The following is a 26,467-nucleotide window of genomic DNA, read 5'->3' as shown; positions in this document are numbered from 1 at the left end:
TATGGCTGTTTTCCGTCCGAACGCAGCCATCCGAGAAAGTCATGCCAGGTAATTTCCGGCAGCGGTAGAGACGTGGACTTTAGTCGACTTAGCCTTCAAAGTTGCGCGAGGTAAAAGAGCATACGACGAAGTCTCATACCTCACCACCATCTTGACTCTCACGGGACGCGAACTGTAGAAGAATTCAGCAACACACGTAATTAATGAATGTGTGAATATGTACCCAACACCCACCTCGCGGTCGTCGTCTTTCCTCGAGTGGAAGATCCACTGAAAAGTGCCTTGGTGACAACTCTGGATCTGGTTTCGACGTTCATTCATGGTTTCGTATCGCAGACTCCCCAGCAGTCTTTCATGCTCCTGTTTTTCGGTTTCCCTTAGCGTTAATTCCTCTAAGCGAGAAGAGACATGGCCCTGAACTCTGCCGGACTCGGCGACGATGCTGGTATTCAAAGAGTGCTGTAGGTGAGCCGTCTCGCTGCGGATGTGCGCTTTGACTGACGTCGACTCGTTTCGGATGAGCTTGTCGAGCGAGGTCTGCCCACGGCCACAGGCTTGGACGAAGCCTCGCAGAATCGTATCTAGCTCGTCAAAGTCATTTTGCTGCTGGATAAGAATAGCGTCGCTCTTGTTACTGTGCACCAAGTTAGCACACTAACATCGCCCAGTGGTAAGAGCGCGGATGCTTGCCAAACTCGAAGCAGGAGCCGGCTTTCGAGAACCTCCCGTCGAGAGCGCATCGCCTTTTCTAGCTTCTCGATCCTCCTCTTACCTCCCATGATCGTTCTTAACCACCCACGGAGCGCAGCAGATTGCTTGCTCTTAGACGCAACGCCTGCGATCTTGTCCAGCTCGGCCTTCAAGCCCGTTGCCGTGTCAAGGCTCCCCATGGCAACGTCGAGCAACTCCTGCTCGTCTCTGTTGAGGGGTTTCGGTGTCGTTTCCAACGACCTCTTCAAATCCTCCAAGCCCTTGGCCAGGCAATCAGTGGCGTCGGCGAGGCTGGGGTCCAGGCACCCGGTGTCGTAGATGGTCTTGCCGACTTGGACCCCCTCGTGGACGAAGCCAATCACCTGCATGACGTTGCATGCTAGCCCGAAGGCCGCAAGCACTTCAAGACCGGACATGCTGGCGATGCGAGAGAAACAGTCGCACGCCTGGTATTGAGGAGGGATGGGTTGATAGGATTACATCTAGCTGCAGACAGGCTGCTGCAGAGAAGCTGCATCCCAGCGGGGTTGAGCACCAATAGCGGCTGCAGGAAAGGTAGACAAGCCGGTCATGAGTTGAACCACTGAGAGACGAGGTGTCTACCAAGGATCATGTTGTGTACATGCCTTGAGGAACGAAAGGCCTTCTAACGTGCCCCGCAGACCCCGCCCTCTCCCCCCAAAAGTTCTCCGCCCCTTGATTGGTCCCTTGTGATTGGTCCCTCCTTGCCTCCCTCCTCGTTGGTCGCTGCCCTTCCCCCGGCTTCTGTTGCCTTTTCGCGTGCCTTATCCCACCACTAGGCGCCTCCCACCCTGTCTGCCGCCTGCCGACTCTTCCCGCCTGCCGAACTCTTCATCGCGTCACCTAGCGCGGCCGCCTTGACTCTTCAGCATCACCGTCCAGCCAGCGCAACGCCTCCTCAACGGTCCTCTCGCTCAGTACCTCGAGCCTGGCCTGTGCGGCAGTCATCTCCTCGGGGACCCGGTTGCCCACCAAGTCTCTGTCCCGCACCTTGGACACGAGCATGATGCCGTCTAGAGTTCGGCAGCGCGATAGCTGCACGTACAGGCCGTACGGGTCGCACTGCGAGGGCACCACCGTTCCATCCATCTTCGTCGTCCGTGTCCTCGCAGCTCGAGGGCCACGCGCTCCAGCGTTTTGCCCTGCACCTTGTAGTCCGTGCACGCGAACGCTGCTGCGCACGGCAAACCCTTTCGGCTGACGTCGTTGCGTTGCCACGGCCTTTTTCGCTGGCACTGTATCTTAACGGTCATGGGTGTCAACAAGATCGTGCCCGGCGGCATCCCGACGAAGTGGAGATATCTCGTCGTCTCCGATTCGAGAATGATCCCCGCCGGCGGCCCGAAGTGGATCGTCATATCGGCCGAGATCCGATGCCCCGGGTACGCCTTGTCGACAATGACCTCCACCGCCGAGTAGCTCGCGCCGTTCACTAGCTTCAGCCCCTGGTGGGTGTTGTGGTTCACGACGATGGGCATCCCGGCCACGAACATGAAGACGGCCGGCACCGGGATCGCGCTATCGTCGCCCTGGTTGAGTATCATGATCGCCTCTTCCTCCGTCGGCAGCTCCTCCTTCCACTTGTGCTCGGAGATGAAAATGCGCATCGTCGACCGCTGCTGGACCCGGAACGCCAGGCTCGCCTCCATGTTCAGGTTCCACCGATTCCTATTGAGCGGCGTCACCACGGTGATGCCCGTCTCCCAAGGGATCCGCCTTCCTCCCGGTAGCACCTTGAGTTGAGGAGGTTTAGATCCGTCCGATCCTGCACGCCTAGACGGATCCGCTTCAGCAGCCTCTGCAGCTCCGGGTCGCCGGCGGCGCGCATCTGCTCGTCCAGCATGACGACCGTCGTGAACCTCTTCCACAGTGCGTGCGCTTTGTCGTGCTGGTGACGCTGCTCGGCCTTGAACGAGTTGTCTACGTCCCACGAGATGGCCGCGCTAGGCAGGACGATCGACCTCTCTTGGACCGGCCGGAACTGCTGAAAATCTCCGCAGAAGAGGACGATGGGATCCCCGAAATCTTGCCGCGATCCGCGAAGCCGGCGAAGCCGCTCGTTCACGGCGTGCAGCGTCCGCGCCCCGAGCATGCTCACCTCGTCGATGACGAGCACATCCTTCTCCTGCCAATCCATTCGAGACTGGCCGTGGATGAACCGCTCCGCCTGTTTCGGCAGCCGCACCCGTCAAGGTCTTTGACCATGTTCGCGCCCCGCCCCTTGGTCTTTAGTGAACCCGCAGGCGGAGTGGATCGTGATGCCGTTGATCCGCGCCGCCGCAGTCCCCGACGTCGCCGTGATCAGCAGACGATTCGAAAGGCTCTTTTACTGAACAGCTCGACGAGTGCCTCGATGATTCGCGACTTGCCGGTACCGCCCTCGCCACCGACGAACTGGCGCAGCTGGCAGGCATCGCCCCGTCGGTCTGCTGCATCAAATCGAGCTGGCGGCATATTATCAGAAAAGCGATGGACTGCCTCTTGTTCAGCGTCAGCCGTGTTGCCAACACCTTGCCCGCCGCGAGGAAGGAGGTTGATGGGCCAAACTGAACGTCCATTCCCGCCCCTGCGTCGATAGCGGTCTCGTCGGAGTCGGCCATCGTCATTTCGACCTCGTCCTCCCCGAAACCGGTCATCACCCTTCGCAACGCTGCGCGGCGATCGCTTTCCCAGGCGGCGGGCGTGCTTTGTATCCCTGGATCATCCTCTCCTCTCCTTCGAGGCACTTACCTGCTGCGACTTGATAGCCTTGACCTGATCCTGCGGCGGTAGTGCGGCCCCGGAAAATACCCGCCCTGGCATGCTTAACCGCCTCTCCCTCGTTCGATCAGCGCCGTGGCCTCGAGCTCGGCCGTCGAGCGCAGCGCCGATTGCTGAAACCGACAGAGCTGCTGTATCATTGCCATGAGCTCCGGCGACTTGGCCGTCACCTGATTCGCTCCACTGCACCTCGGACGACGTCGATGAGCCGCGTTGCGTCTCCGATGCTGTTGGGCTGATATGTCGCTGCAGACTCCGCGCCCGCCTCGCCTGCTCCACCCTCCTCGACGTGTGCGACCGTCGGGTCGCCATCGCCGGACGAGGCTGCCCATTGCTTGGCGTCGCGTTTTGCGTCTTCGGCGGATCGTCGAAGCAGCTGCACGTTGTCGACCAGACATGATATTCTCGGGACCATAGCGTCTCGAGCCCGCGCCCAGATGCTGTTGATCTCACCTGTTCCTTCGCCCAGGAAGGACTCCCACGGCACGAACAGCGCAAGATGCTGCACGGCTGCCCTTCAGGGGGTGGGTTAGCCTCTCCGATAATGCCCGCTGACAGAGCAGTTGCCATACACACCTCCGGTAGCACGACTCGTCATCGTAGGTGAAGTCCTTGCTCAGGTAGCCGTCGAGGCAGACGGTAGCGTGCTTGCCCGGCCGCCTGAGCACCTGAACCCAGCGTCGTCCCGGCGCCCATCCATCCTCGAAAGACATCTCCCCCCAAGCCGCCCAGCTCTCGTCGTTGCCGATGCGTTTCAGTCTGACGATCGATATGTAGTCATACAGGCATAGGCCTTTCAGCAGCTCTCCCGGTGCTGGTACGCCTCGACGTGGGAGATTCTCAGGCCTTCTTCTTCGACGACGACCGACTCATCCAAGGTGTCATCCGTAGCCGCAGCGCCACTGGCTTCTCGGAGATGCCGCCATCGCCGAAAGACTTCCCAGTACAGCAGAGAACAGTTCAGGTACGCCCACGCGCTGCTGTCGGTGAACTCGGCCGGATATCCGAGAAGGTGAGCGACGACCTCGACCTGTGATAGCGGACGCTCCGTGAACACGCGGTTCGCCACTCTCATCAGGAACTGTCGCGTCCTGTTCCCTTGACAGGGTCATCGGTGGCAGCGTCTCCGCCACCGTCCCGCCCTCCGTTTGCCGTGCCATCACCTGTTGAGGCGGCCAGGAGCTCGGCCGCGGCCGCCACACGCTTCCACACCGGGTCCTCCACCTTGGTCGCGTAGTTCGTGACATAATAGATGAGGGCCATTGTCTTGCGCTGCGTCGCAATGAAGGAAATATCATGGTTGTGCCGGAGCCCGACAGCAATAGCCTCGTTCCATCGATTGACCATGCTGTGTGTCCTCCGGATCTGCAGCACCCCGTCTGCCGTGAGGGCGGTCTTGTCGACTAACCTCCATGGCGCCTTGAACCGGCAGAGGTCCCTTTCCGCCCTCCTTTGCCCAAGGAATACTTCACACAGGTCGGGCTATGCGTGTGCACCTGCGTCGCGCCGGCACAGAAGTTGGCCTCCTCGATAAACGCGGCCGAGAACTGCGCGGCGTTGTCCAGCAGGGAACCAATACCGCCCGTCACAGATCGCTCCGCTTGCACGGCGCAAAAACTTTCCTGGTCCAGATCCTGCCTTGCACGTCAACCCGGCCCCACTTGGCCATCAGAAGAGTACTTCAGGCTCCCGGTGGCACATCTTAGGTAGGCATTCTTACCTCTGAGAAGACGCTATCGATGTATCGGACGATTCGCTCGCGATACGCCGCCTGATCCTCCCCGTGGATGTCGGCAAGCATCGAGCTGAGATGCGCGTTCCCGTGCAGCCAGAGCAAGCCGTGAACATGAAGCGCCCCTCGTTCGTTCGTCTCCACGGCGCCATAGTACTTGCCGATGCGCCCGAATACCGACTCTTCACCGACCTTCACGTAATGATCGAAGAACAGCTTCATCTCGCGGTGGAAGAACACGGCCGAGCTCATGGGATCCGATATCGCCAGCCGTGCCCGCTTATACGCATCCCCAAGGCCTTCTAAGAACTCCTCGGCCGCGTCGGGATCGCGTGTGCGGTATGCCGCCAGTCGCAGCTTCACCGGGTTCGTAATGTCGTTCGGGTTGATGGTGAACCAGATGGCCGGCACGCCATATCCGACGATGAGCGACTGGATTTTCCGCCGCATATTGAGACGGACCTCTCGACATGGGCTGCCGGTGGCCGTAAAGCGAGAGGCTCCTGAGAAGCTCCTTCACGTCACCATCGGTCGTCTTACCCGAGCTCTCCAACTCGACCCTCGCCGCCGCTAGCCTTTCTGTGGTCATCGAACGCACGATGCGCTCTACCTTGCGGAAGTTCTTCCTCCCACACTCAACATGCTGACCCGGCGGTTCCTCGACCGCACCCCATGTTGAAGACGAGAAATGCGAAGATGTGGTGCAGTGCAAATCGACCACCATGGCGCCGGAGCACGATCTCGGCCCACGCCTGAAGGTTCAAGCTTCGAGACGATACGGGGTCTCCGCGGCCGCCTCTGCCTCGACAGCCCTGCCTCGCAAGTTGGCCGTGACCTTCCCGCGTCGACCATGGTCTCTTCAACCAGCCTTGGTCCCCAACGCCAAATGGGAACAGGGTCGGGAACGTCCTGGCAAAGAAGGACGCCTCAAAGGAATCGGTAAACTCACCCCCCCGCGAAACCCGGATGTATGGCTCACAACCACCGTCGCCACGCCCCCGAACCCCCCCGGCTAGGGACCCGACCCACGCTCTCGGGCCCGCACGGCCGTCGTCGGCACCTTCACCAACAGCGTCACAGGCAAACTGCAGCTTCTCCACGTCCGCGACGTCTGGCGGTCCGTCGAGCGCGAACATGCCAGAAGACGTCACCTCGTTGATCGCTGGAACGTTCTGGTCGGGGCAGGCGTCACTTCCATCGCGAACCGCGCCTTCTCCGTTGGGCCCGTGACCTTCACCCTGGCCGCCGGCTTCTTGTCCTTGGTTGAGCAGGGCGAAGAGCTCCTCGATCTCCACCGGCCCCTCCTCGTCCACGGCGCGTTCCGTGGGCGGCACAACGTGCGCCGTCCGCGCTTTCTCCCACCCAGACGGCTCGTTCCGCTCCATACGATCGCACACCGACGACGGTACCCCGTGTATCGAGTCTCCCCAGCTCTCCATCTCCGCCGCGTCGATCTCGATCTCGGCGTAGTGGGGGTTGTTCCGCTTCAGCCAGACAAGGGCCCTCTCGACCACCCGCCGCCTCACCGACAAGAGACTCGACAGGTCGCTCGGTGCCGGCTTCTCCGCGCCCTGCCACGAGATGTGGATCTCGTCCAGTGCTTGCAAAAGGGTGCGGGAGCACTTTGGTGGCCAGCTCCTGCACATTGTTCGGAAACACTGTGATGTGGCCCTGACATGCCTCGGATACTTCACGCTCTGTCTCTGCCCGCCCGGAATGCTATATCTCGTGACAAACCCGTAACATGAGTTCAGCGAGATGAGCTTCTCTTCGACCGGCGTCAGTCCCTTGAGCTCATCGGGAACATGTGCTCGCAGCCAAGGCGACTGTGAAGGTGGATCGCCGGCGACAGGCTCCTGCGCGCCAGGCATCGGCCACACTCGGCGCACACCGACACGGACTCGCCCTCAGGAAAGCAACTCCGGCATGAAAATGGTGAGCGGCCGCCCTTTGGTACGCAACTTGACAGCCAATGATCCCATGTAATCTCCCTCAACTCTCCTCTCGTACACTTGCGGTAGCACACCATGCAGGTCCGTATCGGCAACGTGCTCGCATCGTGGAACGCCTGATAGAAGTCTCGCACCGTCGACACCTTCCTCTCGAGCGGTATTGGCGTGCACCACGTCTGATCGTTAGACAATCTCTCCTTCAAGGCAAAGTCTTCCTCCAAAAAGCGCAGCACACTCGCCAGGTCTTCGGCCTGCAGCTCCCGTCTCCTATGCCTTCCGATTCCACTTCGGACCTGTTTTATCGGGCGCCCATCCCGGCTAGGAAGACGGGCTCTCTTCTCCCGCCTCCGGGACTGCCTCTGTCCGCGCAGCGAGCCGTCCGCTGCCTCTGCTGCGCCATCGTCCACACCCACCTGTGCCCTTGGCCGCCGAACCGGTCCCCGACGGAGCTTGGGCAAACCCCATGCAATCGATGCTGCAAATTGCGCCGTTCGTCTTAGGTCTTGGAAAGTCGTATCCTTGGGCTGGATAGGTCGGAGCGTCGGTCCCCTTTCCGAACGAACACCCGGGACACCGCCGGTCGCCGCCTTATCTCCCTGCCCGTCACCTTCAGGACCCCTCTCCTGGGGCAAAAACGGCCGATGAAGGGGCGGACTGTCAGAGCCCACTGCCCCCTGGTCTCCACGTTCTGTAGGCAACACGAACCTCGGAAGCGGACTCGGTGACTGACGTTGCGCGGAATTTCCGCTGCTGACCAAATTACAGGACTTCCGTGCTCTGCTTGACCGCAAACCGCCTCGCGGCGGTCTTCTCGGCAGTGACTTTGCGATCGCCCCTGCATGCTTTCTCCATGCGGTTTCTTCGACCGCAGACTGCTTAGGCTGAATCAGCCGGAACGTTAATGCTTCATTCGCCACTGATCTGTATCTCCCGAACCGCCCCAACCTTGTCTCCCATGCTCCGTGCCCCTTCTCGGAGTTGCCCTGTATCATCTCCGCACCCCGAAACAGGCACTCCCCCGTTCCTACCCTCTTCTCCATCCTCGACTGACAACGAACAGGCTCCACGGTGAGCGGCCGCCTCGCCTAGCTTCCCTGCAGGACTGTCCGCCATGCTACTGCCTCCTCGACGTCGACTAGCGTGGATTGGCAACAGGCTAGAAAGTTTTGGCTCCGGAGCACTTCCACTTGGATAATCTCGCTTCTTGGCGTACACTATTTCTTTCCGAGTGGAAGCTTCCTAACGATCACTACTCTCATGGCCGTGGCATTTCTTCCCTTATAATGCTTGCCTATGGTACCGAAGCGATGCAATACTACTACCCCTTTGTAATCCCCCATTTACCCTCCCTATGTGCGTCCACCGTCCCGACCCTCGGCTGGTCTCCACGTGCGACCTGCTACCCCAGCTTTGCCAAAGGCGGCCCTTCCATCGCCGTGCTCTCTTTTGCGCACTCCAGCCAATCCCTGGCTACTGCCGACCTCCGGCACATGGGGGTGGCCGCGCCAACCGCCCGCCGCACACTTCCAACCATACTCTCCGGCCCTTCCAACGCCGTCCCACCCACCTTGCGCATCAGTTGCTCCATCAATATCTGCCACTCCACCTCGTCGAGCAACAGCCAAAAGGCTGCCGGCGATAACATGTCCACGGTGTCCCTCGTGCAACCGGACTACCCGGCTAGGTTTGCTCCCTCGCCACCACCAACGTCGCATCAACGGCCTTCATGCTAAAGCGACAGCCAGGATCCCCCTGCCTGTCCTCTTGTAGTCGCTAGCCACCGGAGTCTCGACTTGCAAACCCTCTTGGAGAGTTCTCGTGACCAACTCGCATCCTCCTCCTCAGCTCGTCCCCTATATCCGACTTCACCGTGTCCCAATAGTGGACTCGACACGGTCGGCACCCGCCTCGCTCAGCCGCACGCAATGCCCATCCAACTACCGACGACCGTCAAAAAGGGACCCCTGCAATACTACCATAACCTCTTTCTTTCCTTCACTCTCATTCGTTATTGTCGCCTTTGCTATCTACTCCATGCAACGATGACACCGAAGGGTACTGCTGGACTTTCTTTCTCCGCAGACTTACCCACACTAACCTTACCGTTCGCCGACCTCCAACTTCTCGCGACATAGCCATCACCCCTACTCAACTTCCAACCCCCGGCTCCCTACTTCACTCACGACCATAGAACCAGATGGTCGAGACTGTTCAAGAACCTCGCCAGCTCATTCCCGCATACCCCCGCTTCTAATCTATCACCTAGGTAGCATTCTCTGACTCTTAAGTCTCCCCGACCCTAGCCGCGAGCCCTCTTTCGAGCAGCAAGAAAACCTGCTTTATAGGATGCCCACCTCCACTCTGCGTAACCCCTCATTTACACTTCCACGGTGACTACATCTGCCATGTTCTCACGATGTCGGCCTCCCAGCTCAACGTCGATACCTCGTCCTCCCGCGGCAACCTCTTGACAGCCAGAAAAATGCTGGCGCCGACATGTCCATGATGGCCTTTGTCCAGCCCGGCTGCCCGTCTAGGTTCGCCTACCAGAATGAGCATCGTGTCAAAGGGCTCAACGCAGAAACCCTAGCGAGGGTCTTCCTTCCCACGCCCTCATGGCTGTCGACTCCGGGTATGCAGCAATCCGGTCAGATACTGGCAATCCATCGACCTGCATCTTCTTCAGCCTTAATATTTCCATATACAACCAACAGATAATCTCCTCGGAATGGACCGAGCAATGGTTCTTCATGGTCGGCCGTGTTCATCCCTTTGCCCTGACGGGAAATCGAGCGACGTGATGGCTTGAGTCGGACGATGATAACATCACAGAATACACCGTCCCCGCGCTTATAGTCCGCGATCACAGCTACCAACCGTGAGTCTATGCTCCAAATCTCTCTGTCGCCACTGCCCTCCTGACGATATCCATAGAATTGTCACTCGCACCTCAGCTCGGTGGATACTTTCCCAACGATACAACCCATTGTCTCCTTCACGGGACCTGTCATCGGCTCCGGCCGCGACCTCCTGCATGGAAACTCGGCTGCGGCCCTTGACGACACCCAGCTGAGCTGCTGCGGCTTTGTCCAGCTCTCCACCTTTATTTGTCCTGGGATTCCCGGCAACCCCCTTCAAGGGCTTTCAGCCCTTCCAAGTTTTCGTCATCTTCCCCATTCACGCTAATCCTTGGACCTCCCTATGCAAGAAGATGACCGAGAGGCGCGACAGCCAGTTCCAGTCGAACGCTCTCTTCACCTGTACGGGCAAAATCGCCGGCTTACTGGATCACCAGATCATGAAACATGCCCCGGCTTTCGACCAAGACTATATCTTCATCGTCGTCCCCGACACGTGGACTTTCCACGACAAGGCCATGTCCGACCAGGCTTCTGCAACACAACTACTGCCGACGACACCCAAGAGCGCGGTCGGCAATCCTCGGACTATAGCGTTGCGTTGGCCAGGTTTACCTCTACGAAGAAACCCAAGGCCGCCCAAAGCCCCGCCTCCCCACGCCGCATGCTTCTGGCCCAGTCGATCTCTTATGCTGGCATCAAGTCGGTCAATGCCCGATCCCTACCAAACCCCAACCAAGAGACCGCGACTTTCTCCCGAAACTTCCACCATAATCACCGACTGTGACGGTCAAGACTCCCAAATCCGATACCTCCTCCTTTCTGTCCCCGGAAGACCCCGCAGAGTCAGAGACGGACACCGAACAGGTCAATCACCAAGACACATCCGCCTCTGGCTCTATCAGACCTCCCGCGTCGATATCTTCCCGACCACTGCGCGCCCGACGTCCGCCCAAGAATATTCTCTAAACTTTAAAGCTTCAAACGAAACAATACAACATGACAACATGTCTCATCATCCTCAAAATCAACTGCCAAAGGCTCGAATAGCACATTCTCTTCTCTTCTTGTTCTCCTTTTCATGAAGACGATCAAGTCAAAACTTCCCCAATATACTCCTTATTCTGTTTATACCTACGACTTATACCGGTAGCACATGTAAATTTTCCGAGCCTTCCACTCGCCCAGACATGCATTACCCACTCACATCTCTCTTCAACCCTGCCGTCTCTCCACGCCCTTTGAGTTTGCGCCTTTTAAACAAAATCTCCCTCCAGCGGCCTAGCCTGCCTCCCCGACGCTCTGTCTCGGTTTCACTCACGATAATGCTCTACGTCTCTCGCCGTGTCTCGTATCTCGACCTCACTCTTCTTCCTGTCTCCTATACTGTCGCCAACTCTCTCTCTCTCTTCTGTAGCCAACTCTTCTCCGGTTCTCTTGTCGCCAAATTTCGTTCCGAAAGGCTTCTTTGCGCGAGCCGCGGCTGGCGAGCCTTCCTCTCGTTCATGTTATGGAAAGGAGCAAAGGTCCCGCATTCTTACATCCGAATATCCTATTCGTCGCCTCCACAGTCCACACTCATCCCCATTCAGTCCCCTTCGTGGATTGGAGTGGCTCACTTCTTCAATTACTGGAAAGCGACCGCCCAGCATCGCCATGGCGTTGGGCATGCTCAGCTGTTCTCAGCCGGCGTGCGTCTGTTGGCATCGCATGCCCCTTTCTACGCACACTGCTTCGTATGCCGCTGAACAGCCTTGGATATTACTCGCCAGCCGGTAACAAAGGCGATACTGTTGCCTTTGATACCTCGTATAGCGTGCAGCTCGCCGCCCTGTACCTGGCGAGAGTTAAAGCGGCATCCGGCACCCAACCACGCGAACTAGTGTCACTCCCACGATTGCGGATTTGCCGGGTATAAGAATCTCAATGCCACGAGCTGGAGCGTCTAGCCGAGTCGAAATAAGTGGCCCTTAATGGCGATACGAACACGGCAGTTCGGCGCGGGCTTGCCGGGCAAAGGGTTGATTTAGAAGATGAATTAAACATTAAGGTCCGTCTTGCTGAAAAAGAGACGGTATGCTCTGAATACAATTAGTCTTCTAGTTTCTTTCATAATCGGAGTAATAGTGGTATCACAGATTCTTCACCCGAGGGGGGCTTGACGGGCTGCTGAACGCCCCTGAGACACAATGGATGGCGGCGGCGATCTTGGCGTTTGTCGCGCAACGTGGTAACCGAATTACATCTCAAACGAGGCGCTATTGAATTGCTTGCCGTTCCTTCGCGTTGCAAAAGTTTCAACTATTGCTGCTACAGTGGGGGTACAAATTGAGATATTAAACGCCTCATCATATCGCGTTTCGCAACCAACGCGTCTCCCATGTCCTTCCCTTCAACCAGGTTTTCTTTCGTCCTCATTCCTCAACTCTGGCCGTCAGTGCCCTCCAACAGGAGAGTAACACCGTCGTATTGCGGCTGCATGGTTCAGAACACATCAACACGGCTGAGTGAGACAACTCTAGCGATTACAAATTCCTAGATCTAAGCCATCAAGTCCTCAGCATTCAAGCCAGTTATAAGTAGCTGCTACTCCCCCAGAGTCATGATCATCATCCGCAACACCTGTCCACCTACGGCCTACAGTACTGACTACTCATTGTCGGTGGGCACAATATCGCCGCCATGGAGACAAACACCTACACTGTCAGGGCAATCGTCTGCATCTCGTGCAACAGGATGATCCTCGCCAACGACCCAAGCCCGCTGAAAAACATAGACACGTTTTGGAATAAGAGCACATTCCACCTCGTCGTCTGCAGCATGTGCGAGAACGCCTGCGCGGGACGTGTCAGCACCAAGGTCAACGTTTACGATGATCCTCTTTCCGCCAAGGCTACATTTGTGTCCGCCGACATGATCAGAACTTCCAATGCGTACGCGAGGGCTTGCGAGATTATGGACTCAACCCCTGACCTGGGTGACTTCAAGGGGAGAGTGCCCATCGTCAACAGGTCCGACCTGATGGAGCGCTTCCCCGGCGAGACCGAGATCAGCTACGTGTCGGTGTCGGACAGGAATTCAAAGACAATGGGAGTACGCCCCTACATGGTCACCAATTTCTTCTAAGTAGAAGTGGCTGGGCGACTAGTTCACCATCGAATCTAAGAGGCGAAGCCACGCGGCCACAACTACCACACAATACCACGACGACTTCACAATACCATGAGCATGCACTGCTTCAACTACCCCGTTGCGGACGGACGCGGGCACGTGCACTGCTCGCTCTGCAGGGATCACGATAACACCACTGGCGAGTTGACCAAGCCTGGAGAGCATTTCGCGGGCGGCATACGAGACATCTGGACCAACGTCAGTTAAATGTCGTACCAAATGCTAGCAGCAAGACGACAGAAATGGAACAGGATTGGAGGCCCATCCCTCAGTATTCACCTACCATACCTGCCCTGCCAGTACCTCGCTGCCAATACCTCGGCATGCAGATACCGTAAACACCAATGCCAGGCCCCCCTGCCAAGAAGCGCGGTCGCATCGCAAGCCGTCAACTGCTTTGGCTGGCAAGCTGCGTCCCCCTTACGAGCCCACAGCCGCCGAGTCGCGTCGTCTCAAAGCTCAGGAGCACAAGCAGGGGGGGGGGACTGTTATTCTTGTGGCTGGCGTAGGGGAGCAAAACAGGTTGCTGGCAGCGGTCACGGCCAATCAGGACGTCGACTGTTGGCGGTACACTCACGGAGGGGGAAAAGAGCCAGCATGACACAGGGAGAATACTGGAGGATTTGAATACTGCAGGATAAAACGGGAGAGCTTGATTTGATGTTGATAGCAATAAGCAAGGGACAAACCTTCTCATACTTAGAGAACCTTTTAATGACAGGCTGGTCACAGTTCAACAGGAGTAGAAAAGCTAATGGTAGACTTCAAGATAGGGATTCGGTTCCAGCAGAACAACGACTATCTATCTGGTAAGTGGATGCCTAAAATATTACATTCCATAGGACGGATTGGTTCACACCACCCATATAGGCCAAAACAACAGTAATGTACACGCTGGACTACTCGTCATTGGAAAGACCGGCAACGACGATTGGAAGTTTAGTTCCGTGTGTTGGCATGTTTAATCCTACATAACAAAGACATGGATCTGTGATGGAGAAAGTCTTTGTTTATTATACCAGACTGCTGAAGAACTGGAATCCTGCAAGGGACCCAAATTACGTTTTGGCCCATGATCATCAGAGCCCTTTCCAAACGAAGATCAGTCGTCATGAGCAAGATCGACACGTGCTACTCGAGATCTTCGCTCTCTCTCTAATTCTTGTATTGTCAGCATAGCACGAGGTGGCACGATGCATGCCATTTTCTGTTCCAGCAGCTCATCGGCTCATTTTGTCGCCAGTTCGGCCTTTGAATACCCAGATCGCCGGCCGGTAACAGCTTTGTGTGTCAAAAATGGAAAGAACACTCGTCAGCTTGCCTAAGAGATCAACGGTGGTCACTGACTATAAAGAAGACGTCCAAGTCGTCCGAAAACTCAGTATACGACAATCTACAGACTCAGTTCTACATCATTCTCTGAAGTGACAACTGCTAGGTTTTCCTTCTTCAATCTACGAATTAATCATCTTCTCTGGCATTGATCTTCTCATTTACTCTAAACATGAAGTTCCAAGCCACGGCATTGATTGCGATCAGTATCGCTACCGCGACTTTTGCGGCTCCTACACGCAACCAGAACCAAGATATTGGCAACGTCAAGGCTGTTGATCAGGTTAGCTATACACTGAGCAGGATACCCGCAGACGTTCTATACGACTAACTATAAGAAGCCAGATGCTGGTTCAAGAGACGCGGGTGCTGCCAAGCGGCATGTCAGCGGACTGGTAAAGGGTGTACCGGTAGCCGGTGACGCGGCCAGTGGCATAACAGGGAAGCTCGGGCTCCGATCTATCCAGGCCGATTCACCAGACGCTGCCTCTGGCAAGCCTCAGGGGGCTATCAGCGAACTAGTCAAGGGTGTACCGGTAGCCGGTGACGCGGCTAGTGGCATAACAGGAAAGCTCGGGCTCCGATCTATCCAGGCCGATTCACCGGATGCTACGTCTGACAAGCCTCAGGGGGCTATCAGTGGACTGGTCAAGGGTGTACCGGTAGCCGGTGACGCGGCCAGTGGCATAATAGGAAAGCTCGGGCTCCGATCTATCCAGGCCGACTCACCGGACGCTACCTCTGACAAGCCTCAGGGGGCTATCAGTGGACTGGTCAAGGGTGTACCGGTAGCCGGTGACGCGGCCAGTGGCATAACAGGAAAGCTTGGGCTCCGATCTATCCAGGCCGATTCACCGGATGCTACGTCTGACAAGCCTCAGGGGGCTATCAGTGGACTGGTCAAGGGTGTACCGGTAGCCGGTGACGCGGCCAGTGGCATAACAGGAAAGCTTGGGCTCCGATCTGTCCAGGCCGATTCACCGGACGCTACCTCTGACAAGCCTTAGGGGACTGTAAGCGGACTGGCCAACGATGTGCCGGAGATTGGTGGCGCACAAGGGAAAGTAACGGGAAGTGCTGGACTCTAATCCATGCTGGTCACGTTGCTGGTAGATGTGTAGGAGGATTAAGAGGAGTTGATGTGCAAATCGAAGTTAAAATTTACCATCCTCGGCTACACGTAAACAGGGAAGTGTGTAGAGTCGAGAGCTGACTAGTCTGCTCAGAATGGCCTCAAGAAGACTCCTGCGGCTCAATACATCGTTGCCCGAGTTCGCTCTACCAATGATCATTCTGTTGCTTTCACGGCGATTCACTACCCGCTCCCCCGAAAATACAGATATGCATACCACCTAGGCGTCATGAAGGCTTTTGCAACATCAGTCGTAGCGCCGATACGGACCAGATTAATGACAAGTCGTCGTGTATCATAATCGAAGGGGCCGGGACCGAGGGGCCCGTCAAGTCTACGAATGTGAGTAGGAGGCAGATGCCATCTTACAAAGACATGCTCCCTGGGATTCTGAATCTCTGGCCTGAGTGAGAAAGAAGAGCGTACGGACGATCAGATCGCGGAAGAAATTAATGCTTACAGTGAACGTGTGACTGCCCAATTTAACCTATATCCGGCCACGCTTCCGTCTCTGTCCGTGTCCGGCGGTTTTCCCCGTGTACATATGTTGGCCAGAAACTAATCCATCCTCGTATTAAAAGTTCAAAACATATCTCGAGAGTGGGGTTGCGGCCCGTCACGGATTCGATGGACCTATCCACATATATGAAGGATCACACCGGTCTACCAAGCCACGAACAAGAAATATCCGAAGCATGCAGCTGAGTGGCATCAATGGCGTGTATATATCCCCTCGATACGTCGCTGAAGATGGCCAAGTGCCAGGACGCTGCGTACTGCTACCTCCATCCTCGACTAGGAGATGTAAAGCACTCAACTTGTATGTGTTGGTTGAAACCGAAGTTGTCAAGGTGATTGTGGAGCGAGACAAGGCTATCAGTATCGTCTACCGGTCAAACCCTGAGTTCCTTCCCGCCGCTGGGCAGGGCTTGAATGCTGAATCGAGGCCAGGAAGCTGGTAGCGATTTCGTGTGGTGCGTTTGGTTCCCTGGCTGTTCTTGAGCGGTCGTGCATGGGTAGCCCAGATGTACTCGAGCGCGCCAAGTTGCGTCTCGTTGCAGATCTCTCAGGTGCTGGCAGCGACTACAAAAACCACCAGTTCATAAACTGCGCTTACAGAACCAATCTTGGTCCGCTTGATGCCGTCGTGTTTGGGTACTGAGGCCACGCAGAGATGATTAAGAATAATGCGCCCAAGCTTGGCCACAATTCTCAGGACCTTACCTCAAGATCCGCTCAACAGACGATGAGGTGGCAGCCCGGGACTTCGAATTCCAAGATGCTTGGGGCCTTTATTTCAAAGCAACCCCAACAAGTCCCAAATTCTCATGTCAATGATTATCTAGTATTCCCATTATTACTCTTGAGGTCACGTACACGTCACGGGCCCTTTGCCTTCTTATCCCGTCGACTTTGACGCAGGATTCTTAACGGATAAAAACGATATCGATGTTAAGAAATACGTCTGGATTTACAAGAAGCAGAGGGAGTTCATGCGCCGAATAAAGTCCTTCGGAGGCGAGTTCTCATCTTGGAATCCTCCCTTTTCGGGTCATTCGCAGCGACCTGTACCATAACTGACGGTCCCCTTGCCCAACGTGTTCGACGTCGAGTAACCTGCCGACGGCGCCATTATTGAGTGGTTTATGCAAGAGAAGCTTAGGTTGCAGTGAAATAAAATGGGGACTTGTAGAATGGCGCCGAAGGAAAAAAGGGAATCGTCGACGCAGCGATCGGGGTCCACGGATTGCAGAAGCTCGAAGGGGCCGATTTGAGCACTGCGTCAGGTAATGTCGCGGCAAACACAGCCAGAACAGCCCTTACCATCGGTGAAAAGGCGACGTAAACGTTCGTACACGAGCTCGGACTTTGCACTGATTGATGGCGTATGAATCCATAGAGAAGTGTTGTAAACCTCAACTAAGTGCGAGCTACTTTCAATGAATTGCGCCGACTGCGGTGAGAAGATGCATTATTCACCAGGCAGGCACTTCACAAGAAGGTCAACATGATTCCCGGACCAGGTAGTCCAAAACAACGAGGAAACGACTCTTGTCCAAGCCTACACCAGTTCCTTGCACGTACGCCCAATTCGTTTGGACAGAGGGCCCCATCACAGGCGTCCTCACATCAATCTCTCGCTTGAAGAGCTATTTTTCAGCCTATCAGATCGCGAGTCCCGCCTCGAGCGTCTCGAACCTGAGGAATAATCGTCAGAAGTGGCTTTCTGGCACAGGTGCCACTCGCATATGCCTAAACCTTCTGCGAAGCAATTTCCCCCAGAAGATTTGCGTCGCTTCCCTCCCACGGATGGTCTGTCTGAATCTTCTGGAGCAAGTTCGTCTTTTGCGCGTTTCTCGGTAGGATCCTAAACGGGAAATCGGCCGGGTGGGCGATGAGTCCTGGCGTGGCCTCGAGCTTCACGTCAATCTCCGATCCGTTTTCGTCGACGGCTTTGCAAATGTTGAAAACAGCCAGGAGCTGGGAGATGATCAGGAAAAGCTTCGCGTCGGCGAGATATTGACCAGGGCAAATTCTGCGCCCGAACCCAAACACCACGGATCGGGGATCTGGTTCATTGCGCGGCGAAAAGTATCGTTCAGGGTCAAAGGCATCAGGGTCTCGGTGGACTTGAGGATCGTGCGTGAACCACCATATCCCGGGCATCAGCTGGGCCCCCTTGGGAATATCATACCCACCGCAGGTGGTGTCTTCGCTTGCCGTATGGGGTGTCCCTATCGGAGCAACGGGTAGCCAGCGCAGGGCCTCCTTGATCACCCCCTCAATGTATGGCATCTTGCTCCGATCTTCGAAGCACGGCAGCCGATCTGTGCCGACTACGTCATCGATTTCTTTCTGTGCTTTTCTCTGAACCTCCGGAAAGCAAGCCATTGCTAGAAGGAAGCTGCTCAGATTGGACGCAGTGGTGTCCGCACCCCCGGCGAACATAATGGCGGCCGTGTGCTTGATGGCGTCCTCGAGCTGGCGGAGTTCTTCGTCAGATTTCTCTTCCCCGTTGTCCCTGCTCTGCTGGAGCAACCTGGACACATATGACGGCCGAGGATATTGACCGGCCATTTGCTTCTGTGTGAATAGGTATGGCACGTCTGCTACCTCTTGGTTGACCTGATTCCATTGTCGAGCCGTCTTCTTGAACTTCATTCCGGGGAGGCTGCTGGGGAGGTATTTGAGCCCGGGTACAATGTCCACTGGCCATGCCAACGGAACAAAGGCAAACGAAAGATTGATCATCATTTGCTCAATCAAGTTGACAAGATCGTCGTCTTTTTCCTGCTCTATGGAATAGCCGTACGTAATCTTGAGAATAATGGCGCTCGTCACACTATGGCCAAGTCAGTAAGACAGCCCGCACATGGCAGTCGAGTGAGGATCAAAGCAGTACTGCTTCATATGCCAGGCCACCAGAGCCTGTTATTTGCTTTGCATGGATGCAGACGTTAGGGGAAAGATACAACGTACGTCTTAAAAAGTTTTAGTAGATTCTCGGGCTCGCGCGAGACTCGTACCAGAAAGTGCTGCACCTCGCCTTCCAGAATGTCGTGATAGCGAGCAACAGCTGACTTGGTTCCCAGCTGTTGGTGTATGAGGCGACGATGCCATCGATAGGTATCATCAAACTGTTTGCCAGGGAGGAACCTATCGAAGCCACACAATCGACTGGCAAACTCCATAGGTGGTCGTCCAGACGTCTTCTTCGCTGTCTTCTCCAAAAGCTCATACGCCGCCTGTCTGTCATGGATAATCACGGCTGTCTCGCCCAGTATAGTAACAGAACTGATTGGGCCATATTTGTCTTTGTGCTTGAGCCAATGCTGATACTCCGGTACCCCTTCCGGCGGGAGGTCGTTGATATTTCCCAGAATCGGAATCGGCTTCGGTCCGGGAGGTAAGTTGAGCTTCGTCCTTTTTCGAAAGTATCGATGATATACCAAGACACCGATTACAATGAAGATGCCCTGTATTAAGTGTGGGTTCGCCATGGGGAAGAGGTTTGGTGAGCCTGGGTCGGGCTCGTCCGATTCAAGATTGAGGAGTGTTGCCCATCGGAGGACGCCGTCCTTTTCGGAGGGGGCTGGAAGCGTATTTGACTCGGAGAACCAAAATTGAGCTCACGGGTTGCCTACGGGACGGAATAAAGGCAGGCATGCCCAATACAGGGTTGTAAGTATTAATGCATCTCGAGGTCATATGAACCAGGATGCCGATATTAATCAAATGTGTTGGCATAGCGAAGCGTTGCATCAGCGCCACTTTGACCGTCAACATAGATATATGATGCCCGCCGCGATTGCTTCCGCTCGACTCGAAGGTCATCCAAATCCCTGATATGTCAGTACTCAGTAGCTTGGAGCTACCCCATTGAACAAGACATGACCTTTTCTGTTCAGGGGCCATACATATATCACATTCATGTACAGTATACACATTCAAGGACCGGGGTTGGAGCATCGTCTGCCAAGCGTGATTCGTTGTGTTTGTCTCCTTCGCAATATTCCTCTCTCCAGTCTGACATGTCACTTCATCTGCCCTTACTTGGTGTCCGCAGAATGGTGTTTTAATGTTGGATCCGGGCCAAAGAGGCTGCCCAAGTCGACCAAATCTATACAAAGGCCCGAAGTCTGCTAGGAATGTACATCTGCACATGCACACACAGCATTCTATTGGCATGCGGGTGAAGTGTATGCGTTATCCCACACTGCTGGCCGAATGTACATGCGAAATTAATGGGAGCGCGCTTAATGACATCGACCACCATTAGAGATTCAATGTCGACGGCTCGCTTTTACCCGCCTGTGGTCCTAATAAGCAAAATAATCAGCCAGCCACGATGCGACCCGTGGAGTTACCTTTATCAGATTCTCAGCCGCTGATACGCTGTTTGTCTACTATACAGTTTTTGGCATTCACTTGACATTGCACCATCACCAAACGTGTTTCCACTGAAAGGGGGCTCTTAAAGTAATGGTGTTTCCCGGACACAATCAGTAGCCGCCGGTGCTATGATAGGTGCTTTTGGAGATTTTCACCTGCGATGTGATGTCAGGTTCTGTGGTGTAACCAGTGTCAAAGCGGCAGGCTAGAACAGCCAACACGCACGGTGTGACAATCTCAAGGCCTTAATGGGTGCGGTTCCGGGGACTCGAATTTGTGATTTGGCGAGCTTCCTTGAGCTGATAACATAAACCCATAGAACACATTGAAACTGTATTGACAATTCCATTGACCTCGCTGGGCTTATTCTGGCTTCAGCGAGCTGCGAAGAGGAAAAGTGCTGGCCTGTCTATGACGCAAAAAGATCCAATGGCTGCCGTCTCCCCACTGCGTGCTCGAAAGCGAAAGTATGTCACTCCACTGGAGTACATTCACTGTGGTCTGCGAGAGGGTCCACAACCGTTCCGGGATTCTGATGAACAAGCAACCCACCCAACCCTTACTTTACGTTGTGTCCAAGTATGCGGTCAGCTTGCAGGGAGATCCTCCCCAATGGAGGGCTGTCAATGGAGCATTGGCGTCAATAGTGACGAAGGACACAGTCACAAGTTGAACCGTCATATGCGGTACTTAATAGTCCGGCTGATTTACGACAAAAGTATAGGTCTACTGCAAGTGTGCTTCCATTTTAGACGAAGTGCTTCCTCTTCTAGAGGAAGCGATCACTTAATTTTCTCCGAACAACCCTATTACAAATAAGGTAAATATATATATTAATACACATATGGATATTAACGACATATTTACGAGCCTTATTAAACTTATCTATCTAGTCCTTATATATTATTACCCTAGTATTCTACACTGTCTCTAAGCTATTAAACACACTTCTCTGTAAGAAGATTATATAGAAAATTCGCTGTCGGAGTCCGAAACAGCTGCTCGAGAGAGGGAAGTGATGCTAAGCTCCGACTCTAATTGCGCCGGCGGAATCGATTTTGCAGGTTAATGTTGGCTGGGCTACTGCGCAACCCCCCTTCATGATCAGCCGACATGGGAGAGGGGAAGGTCGGCTTGTCCTACGCACTCGGCTGCAGTCTGGCAGACCATGATTAGACGGTTCTGTCAGACGCTGTATCTGGTGGTCGCACTGCATAGACCAGTCTGGCCGTCTGCGCACCAGAAGGTGTCCAACAAAAGACGTTCCGGGTATGAAAAGGATGCGAATATCAACAAGTTAGCTTCCTCACTACATCAGTGGCATGTCGGTGAGACACCACTGTTTACACATGACATCCCTAACAGGACAAGCGGACGGCCACCGCAACGTACATGTCATATTCAGGTCGTGATCCTTGTGCCTTGAATGCGTTCACCGCCCGTCAGACAACACTCCGCAAGGCCTCACCGCAATTGTCGGACAGTCCAGCTCTTCTAGACGTTAGGTCTGGAAGATGTGTGCAATAGTAGTTAAGCAGGAGCAGCATGGCTTTTGACAAGGATTGCAGAGAACTCAGGGTGCCCTTGTCTTTATAATGCCAGCCACCTGTCTGCCGAATGTCCAAATCTACGGCCATGATCTGGATTCAGCCAGGCATAGGCCATGATCTGCGCAGCCGTGGGCCGCTGGCCAAGGTTGCCAATGACTCTGGCCATTGCAACTCAATATTTCTAGAGGCACACGAACCACAACCGAATTGACGAATGCGAGGCGAAGATTCGGTTATCGAAGCCCTTGGTGCCTCTCTTTACACGGTCAAGCAATGTGATAAGATCAAGACATTGAAGGCTATCTGCGCCAGTCCATAGTGTTTTATTGGCTTTCCGCGCGCTGTTAGCACCCCGCCTGTTAATCCGTAGGGAACCTCTCATAATCTCAACATGTCCACCAGTGTCCCAGTCTTGCGCGCCTTCATCGCGAGAGAAACTCTTCGGGTTGAAGCCTGCCGCCGACCCTGTCCCCTCATAATGACGCGGCCGAGACAGTCCATCAAGAACTGAAACATGCCCTTCGGTTAGGGGTGCATGGCAAGCCACGACGCGCCCGCTTTCGGCGCAACCGAGACATGAGGTAAACCCATGAAGTGGCATATTCAGCCCAGCCAGCGGGACAAAACCCAGCTGATGGTCTTGTGATCTACCACGTTGCTGTCCCCTCTTGTAAACTAGGGACTGCCGCGACGCTATAAGTGGGATAGCCAGGCAACGCCCTGGACGAGACCTTTAAAGAACGGTGCCGCGAGTCACAGTTCAGTCCAAGAGGGTAAGAACAGAAATCGTTACAAGCTATCCAAGATGCTACTTTGGAATTTCTGAACAATCTCTATTTATTTCCTAAGGAGAAAACAAGTTAACCGAACCTCTCAAGAAACGAGAAAGTTATGGCTACTGCAAATCCATGGCCCCGACTCAGTGGCCCGGTACTATGATCCATAACAAAATCCCCCATTGCCGCTCGTTGAAATCCCTGAGCGTCTTGGTCCTATGCGTAAAATTGGCGTCAGGATTTAGGCAAAGATGCTTACAGCGTCGCCGGCCCAAAATGTCAAGTCCATTATTTGGTATGCTTAAGATCGCTATGGGACCCACTACACGAATTTGACTTACATGTGTCTGCAGTCCTGAACATGCTTCAACAAGATCCTGACGTAAAAAGCAAGCCGCTCGCAGAGGGCAAGCTCCGGCTCCACTGCCATTTCCCTCGGAATTGTCGCCAGGGCACTCTACGGCCACGATGATGTCCATGCCTATGTTTCCAACACAAAGCCCATTTCTCAGATGAAGCTGTTGAGACTTTTTGGCATCAACGTGTATATCCTACCCGCCCAACAGTGCTCTGTCTGGCATCTAGTATGCAAGGCTGACCATGGATTCAAAAAGAGACCTATTTGGAGGCATGACCCAACCAACGTACGATGATCCGAAAGGAATAATGGGAAGATTGAGGAACAGGGGCATCCAAAAAGGAGACATTTTCAATCTTGGACAGTATCACAATGAGAATGTGGGTTGCTTTTACTGCCTTGATTCCAAGAGGCTTCCACTTCAAGCCAAGTGTTGACTCCCTTTCCCTTCTACAGAATTGGAAGTTCCATATTAGTTGGACAGGCCCGCAAATTTTGAGGCAACTACTCGAGATCAATGTCTTCTGCGCCACGGTTGGCACTGGAGGCAAGTGTTTCTACCACGCAATATGGTGCCAAAGTATCCACCAATTATATTATTGTCCAAAGGGTGTATCGTTTGGAATGGAAAGTATATCAAATCCGAGAAGCCTTCTGCCACAATCCTCGGGTAAGCATGATTCCCCTTAAATAAAAAACGTTACTGATACTAACCAATACCAATTGATAGTGTCTTCAACGCCCACGGTGACACTACTCCGGGGCCTCGACATCTTCCCGGCATGGACTGTGCCCCGTTCGCGAAGGAAATATTCCAAACAATCGACCGTTACGAGATAGTGAAATCAGTAGACTCTTTTCGAACCTCCATGGAGCTTTGCCGCAATGGCATTATCTGTGGCCCGTCGTCTAGTGAAGCTCTCCACGGCTTACTTGCATACCTGAAACAGCAACAGGCAACCGGGAAGCTTGGAGAGCTTGCCGATCCGAAAACGGGTGAAACCAACTGCGTATTCATCTGCGCCGATCTCCCATATCAGTACCTCGACTTGTACCATGCTAAACTTCCAGAGGACGAATTCCCCAAGATATATAATGAGGTGCGCCGTTCCTTAAAACCTAAAAAAATCCCGTGCAGCTCCTCGGCCACGTGCCGTTCCTGGCCCCAATGCTCCATCACATCAGTCAACAACGTAGCGTTCTCGACGAAGGGCCAGAGTCCACAAATCTGCCAACTGACGGCCTGCCCTCGCCTGCAACCAGGCTGCCGCAGGCGCAGAGCCCTCAGTCTTACCATGAACTCCATTGCGGTACCAAGATAACGTCGTACCCGGCTCCGGCAGCCTGTCCCAGAGAATCCGCTCTGCCGTGAGTTCCATCTCGTAGCAAGGCATAACAAGACGAAGGTACTCCTCCCAGCGGTCCTGATCAAAAAATAAGTTATAGTGCGCCCTAGTGAAGTCCCAGTATTCCGGATACCATCCCGCAAATGCCCAGTCAAGAATAGCGACAATGCGCCCGCCCTTGACGATGATATTCCTAGGACTTAGGTCTGCATGCGCGAAGAGAGTCTGATAGTGACGCGTATGTACCTTGGCGATCTCCTCGCTGAGCATAGATGTAACGTCTTCTAGGCTCACGGTCGCTCGTACTAGTGAATGGAACTCATCATGGGTCATGGGGCCGAAGAAGCGATTTCCGATCCGGCAGTCATAGGCGGGATTCTGAAGAGCCGATGAGACAACTCCTTGCGCCGGAGGTTGAAGCTCGCGGAGGCTCGATATGTGCTGCTTTAGGTCGGCAAAGATAGAATCTATTTGGTCCGTCGAAAGGCCACTCCAGGCGTATTCCAGATCCTCGCCTTGTACATAGGCCATCTCTATGTAAATGAAATCATTATGCTCAGTGTGGACTGCGTAGACCCTAGGTACTGGAATTGTCGTGTGCGAGGCAATGTATTGCATGGCCTCGACCTCAGTTGGGTCGCATGGTCCCTTGATGACGCGATGCCAGCTCACTCTCACAGTGGCGGGGCCAAGGGAACGAAAGAACAGCCTGCCGAGCCAAAGCCGCAGTTGTAGTGGAAATACGGATAGAATGGAGATTGAAAGGCCCATGGATGCGAAATGCGGAGAGAACGGTTTCCTTTGATGAGGCGACGGTCGTGCTAGCTCCTGCCTTGGGTGTTGAATCCCGCACGTGTACACGTGACCATGACGCTTCAGATTTGTCAGATACGTCAGGTACGTGGGACCCAATAGACGGACGGGTATTACCCGTACATCTATTATCGTACGGGGTCCCGTGTGCCTAAAAACTACACGGGTACCCGTACGGTAATATATATATAGGCACCCGTACGTCTATGTAAGATTTTTGCCTATAGAATAATAAACGTACGGGTCGAATTAATAAGTAATACGCCTACTACTCTCACTTGCCGCTGCTACTGCTGCTGCCGATGCTGCTGGCGCCGCTGCTGCCACTTGCACTGCTGCTGCTGCTGCTGCTACCGCTACTATTGCTACCACTACTACCACCACTACTACCTAGGTACTATTACCACTGCTACTACTAGCTGCCGCTGTTGCTGCTACTGCTTAATAATTTGACCCGTGTGTTTAATATTGAGTATTGCTATTTACACAATAGCATATTGCTGTTTGCACACTTACCCCATTTTTAAGATACGTACTAACGCCAGCCCGCCCCGCCTATTTGTACCGCGCGCGCCTGGTAAGTACCCGTACCGCCTAAATGCCCGCGCCCGCGCCCGCCTATATAAACACACATACTAAATTTAAAGCTATTACTAACGCCGCAATCGATAAACTTAGCCGTAGCCCGCGGTCTCTCGCAGCGTTATAATAAGGATCGTTAGCCCGAGGAAATATAAGGGGGAAGTGGATTAAGAGGAGGACGCGGCAGGAGGGGCGCGCCGCCGGCTTCGTCAGGCGTTGGAGGGATCGTTGAGTCGGGGTTATGTGACCAAAAGTGCGCTGTGTGCGCGGGCGCGGGCATTTGGGCGGTACGGGTACTTACCAGGCGCGCGCGGTACAAATAGGCGGGGCGGGCTGGCGTTGGTACGTATCTTAAAAATGGGGTAAGTGTGCAAACAGCAATATGCTATTGTGTACATAGCAGTACTCTTAATATTTTGCTAAAATCTTAGGCGTAATTATAGGTACCCGTCCATCTATTGGGTCCCCTGGCACGTCGGG

The 26,467-nt window shown here is 54.5% G+C and overlaps 7 protein-coding genes across 7 annotated transcripts; 2 read left to right on the top strand and 5 right to left on the bottom strand.

The window, feature by feature from the left end:
• Nucleotides 1-133: 133 nt before the first annotated feature.
• On the bottom strand, nucleotides 134-1,127 carry HRG_08201 (uncharacterized protein; the record flags this gene model as incomplete). Its single annotated transcript, XM_044866672.1, has 3 exons — nucleotides 134-172; nucleotides 235-634; nucleotides 691-1,127. The coding sequence occupies 3 exons, from the start codon at nucleotides 1,125-1,127 to the stop codon at nucleotides 134-136; spliced, it is 876 nt and encodes a 291-aa protein (XP_044718561.1).
• A 448-nt stretch (nucleotides 1,128-1,575) lies between these two features.
• HRG_08200 (PIF1-like helicase domain-containing protein) lies at nucleotides 1,576-2,869 on the bottom strand (the record flags this gene model as incomplete). Its single annotated transcript, XM_044866671.1, has 4 exons — nucleotides 1,576-1,745; nucleotides 1,796-1,967; nucleotides 2,022-2,400; nucleotides 2,466-2,869. The coding sequence occupies 4 exons, from the start codon at nucleotides 2,867-2,869 to the stop codon at nucleotides 1,576-1,578; spliced, it is 1,125 nt and encodes a 374-aa protein (XP_044718560.1).
• A 789-nt stretch (nucleotides 2,870-3,658) lies between these two features.
• On the bottom strand, nucleotides 3,659-6,870 carry HRG_08199 (PIF1 protein; the record flags this gene model as incomplete). Its single annotated transcript, XM_044866670.1, has 8 exons — nucleotides 3,659-4,007; nucleotides 4,069-4,160; nucleotides 4,358-4,590; nucleotides 4,656-4,857; nucleotides 4,901-4,942; nucleotides 4,989-5,126; nucleotides 5,213-5,699; nucleotides 5,894-6,870. The coding sequence occupies 8 exons, from the start codon at nucleotides 6,868-6,870 to the stop codon at nucleotides 3,659-3,661; spliced, it is 2,520 nt and encodes an 839-aa protein (XP_044718559.1).
• A 5,846-nt stretch (nucleotides 6,871-12,716) lies between these two features.
• HRG_08198 (uncharacterized protein) lies at nucleotides 12,717-13,160 on the top strand (the record flags this gene model as incomplete). The annotated part of the gene is made up of 1 exon (XM_044866669.1): nucleotides 12,717-13,160. The coding sequence occupies one exon, from the start codon at nucleotides 12,717-12,719 to the stop codon at nucleotides 13,158-13,160; it is 444 nt and encodes a 147-aa protein (XP_044718558.1).
• Nucleotides 13,161-14,709: 1,549 nt separating this feature from the next.
• On the top strand, nucleotides 14,710-15,544 carry HRG_08197 (uncharacterized protein; the record flags this gene model as incomplete). The annotated part of the gene is made up of 2 exons (XM_044866668.1): nucleotides 14,710-14,820; nucleotides 14,876-15,544. 2 exons carry the CDS (start codon nucleotides 14,710-14,712, stop codon nucleotides 15,542-15,544), a joined length of 780 nt encoding a protein of 259 aa, XP_044718557.1.
• Nucleotides 15,545-17,922: 2,378 nt separating this feature from the next.
• On the bottom strand, nucleotides 17,923-19,361 carry HRG_08196 (cytochrome p450 domain-containing protein; the record flags this gene model as incomplete). Its single annotated transcript, XM_044866667.1, has 2 exons — nucleotides 17,923-19,012; nucleotides 19,150-19,361. 2 exons carry the CDS (start codon nucleotides 19,359-19,361, stop codon nucleotides 17,923-17,925), a joined length of 1,302 nt encoding a protein of 433 aa, XP_044718556.1.
• Nucleotides 19,362-24,427: 5,066 nt separating this feature from the next.
• HRG_08195 (phosphotransferase enzyme family domain-containing protein) lies at nucleotides 24,428-25,123 on the bottom strand (the record flags this gene model as incomplete). The annotated part of the gene is made up of 3 exons (XM_044866666.1): nucleotides 24,428-24,510; nucleotides 24,577-24,817; nucleotides 24,899-25,123. 3 exons carry the CDS (start codon nucleotides 25,121-25,123, stop codon nucleotides 24,428-24,430), a joined length of 549 nt encoding a protein of 182 aa, XP_044718555.1.
• Nucleotides 25,124-26,467: the final 1,344 nt, after the last annotated feature.

This window comes from Hirsutella rhossiliensis (genome assembly GCF_020360975.1).
Source record: "Hirsutella rhossiliensis strain HR02 chromosome Unknown scaffold00009, whole genome shotgun sequence".
In the NCBI taxonomy this organism is placed as follows: domain Eukaryota; kingdom Fungi; phylum Ascomycota; class Sordariomycetes; order Hypocreales; family Ophiocordycipitaceae; genus Hirsutella; species Hirsutella rhossiliensis.
The sequence above is the reverse complement of the archived record's forward strand: the minus strand, read 5'-3'. Positions and strand labels throughout refer to the sequence as shown.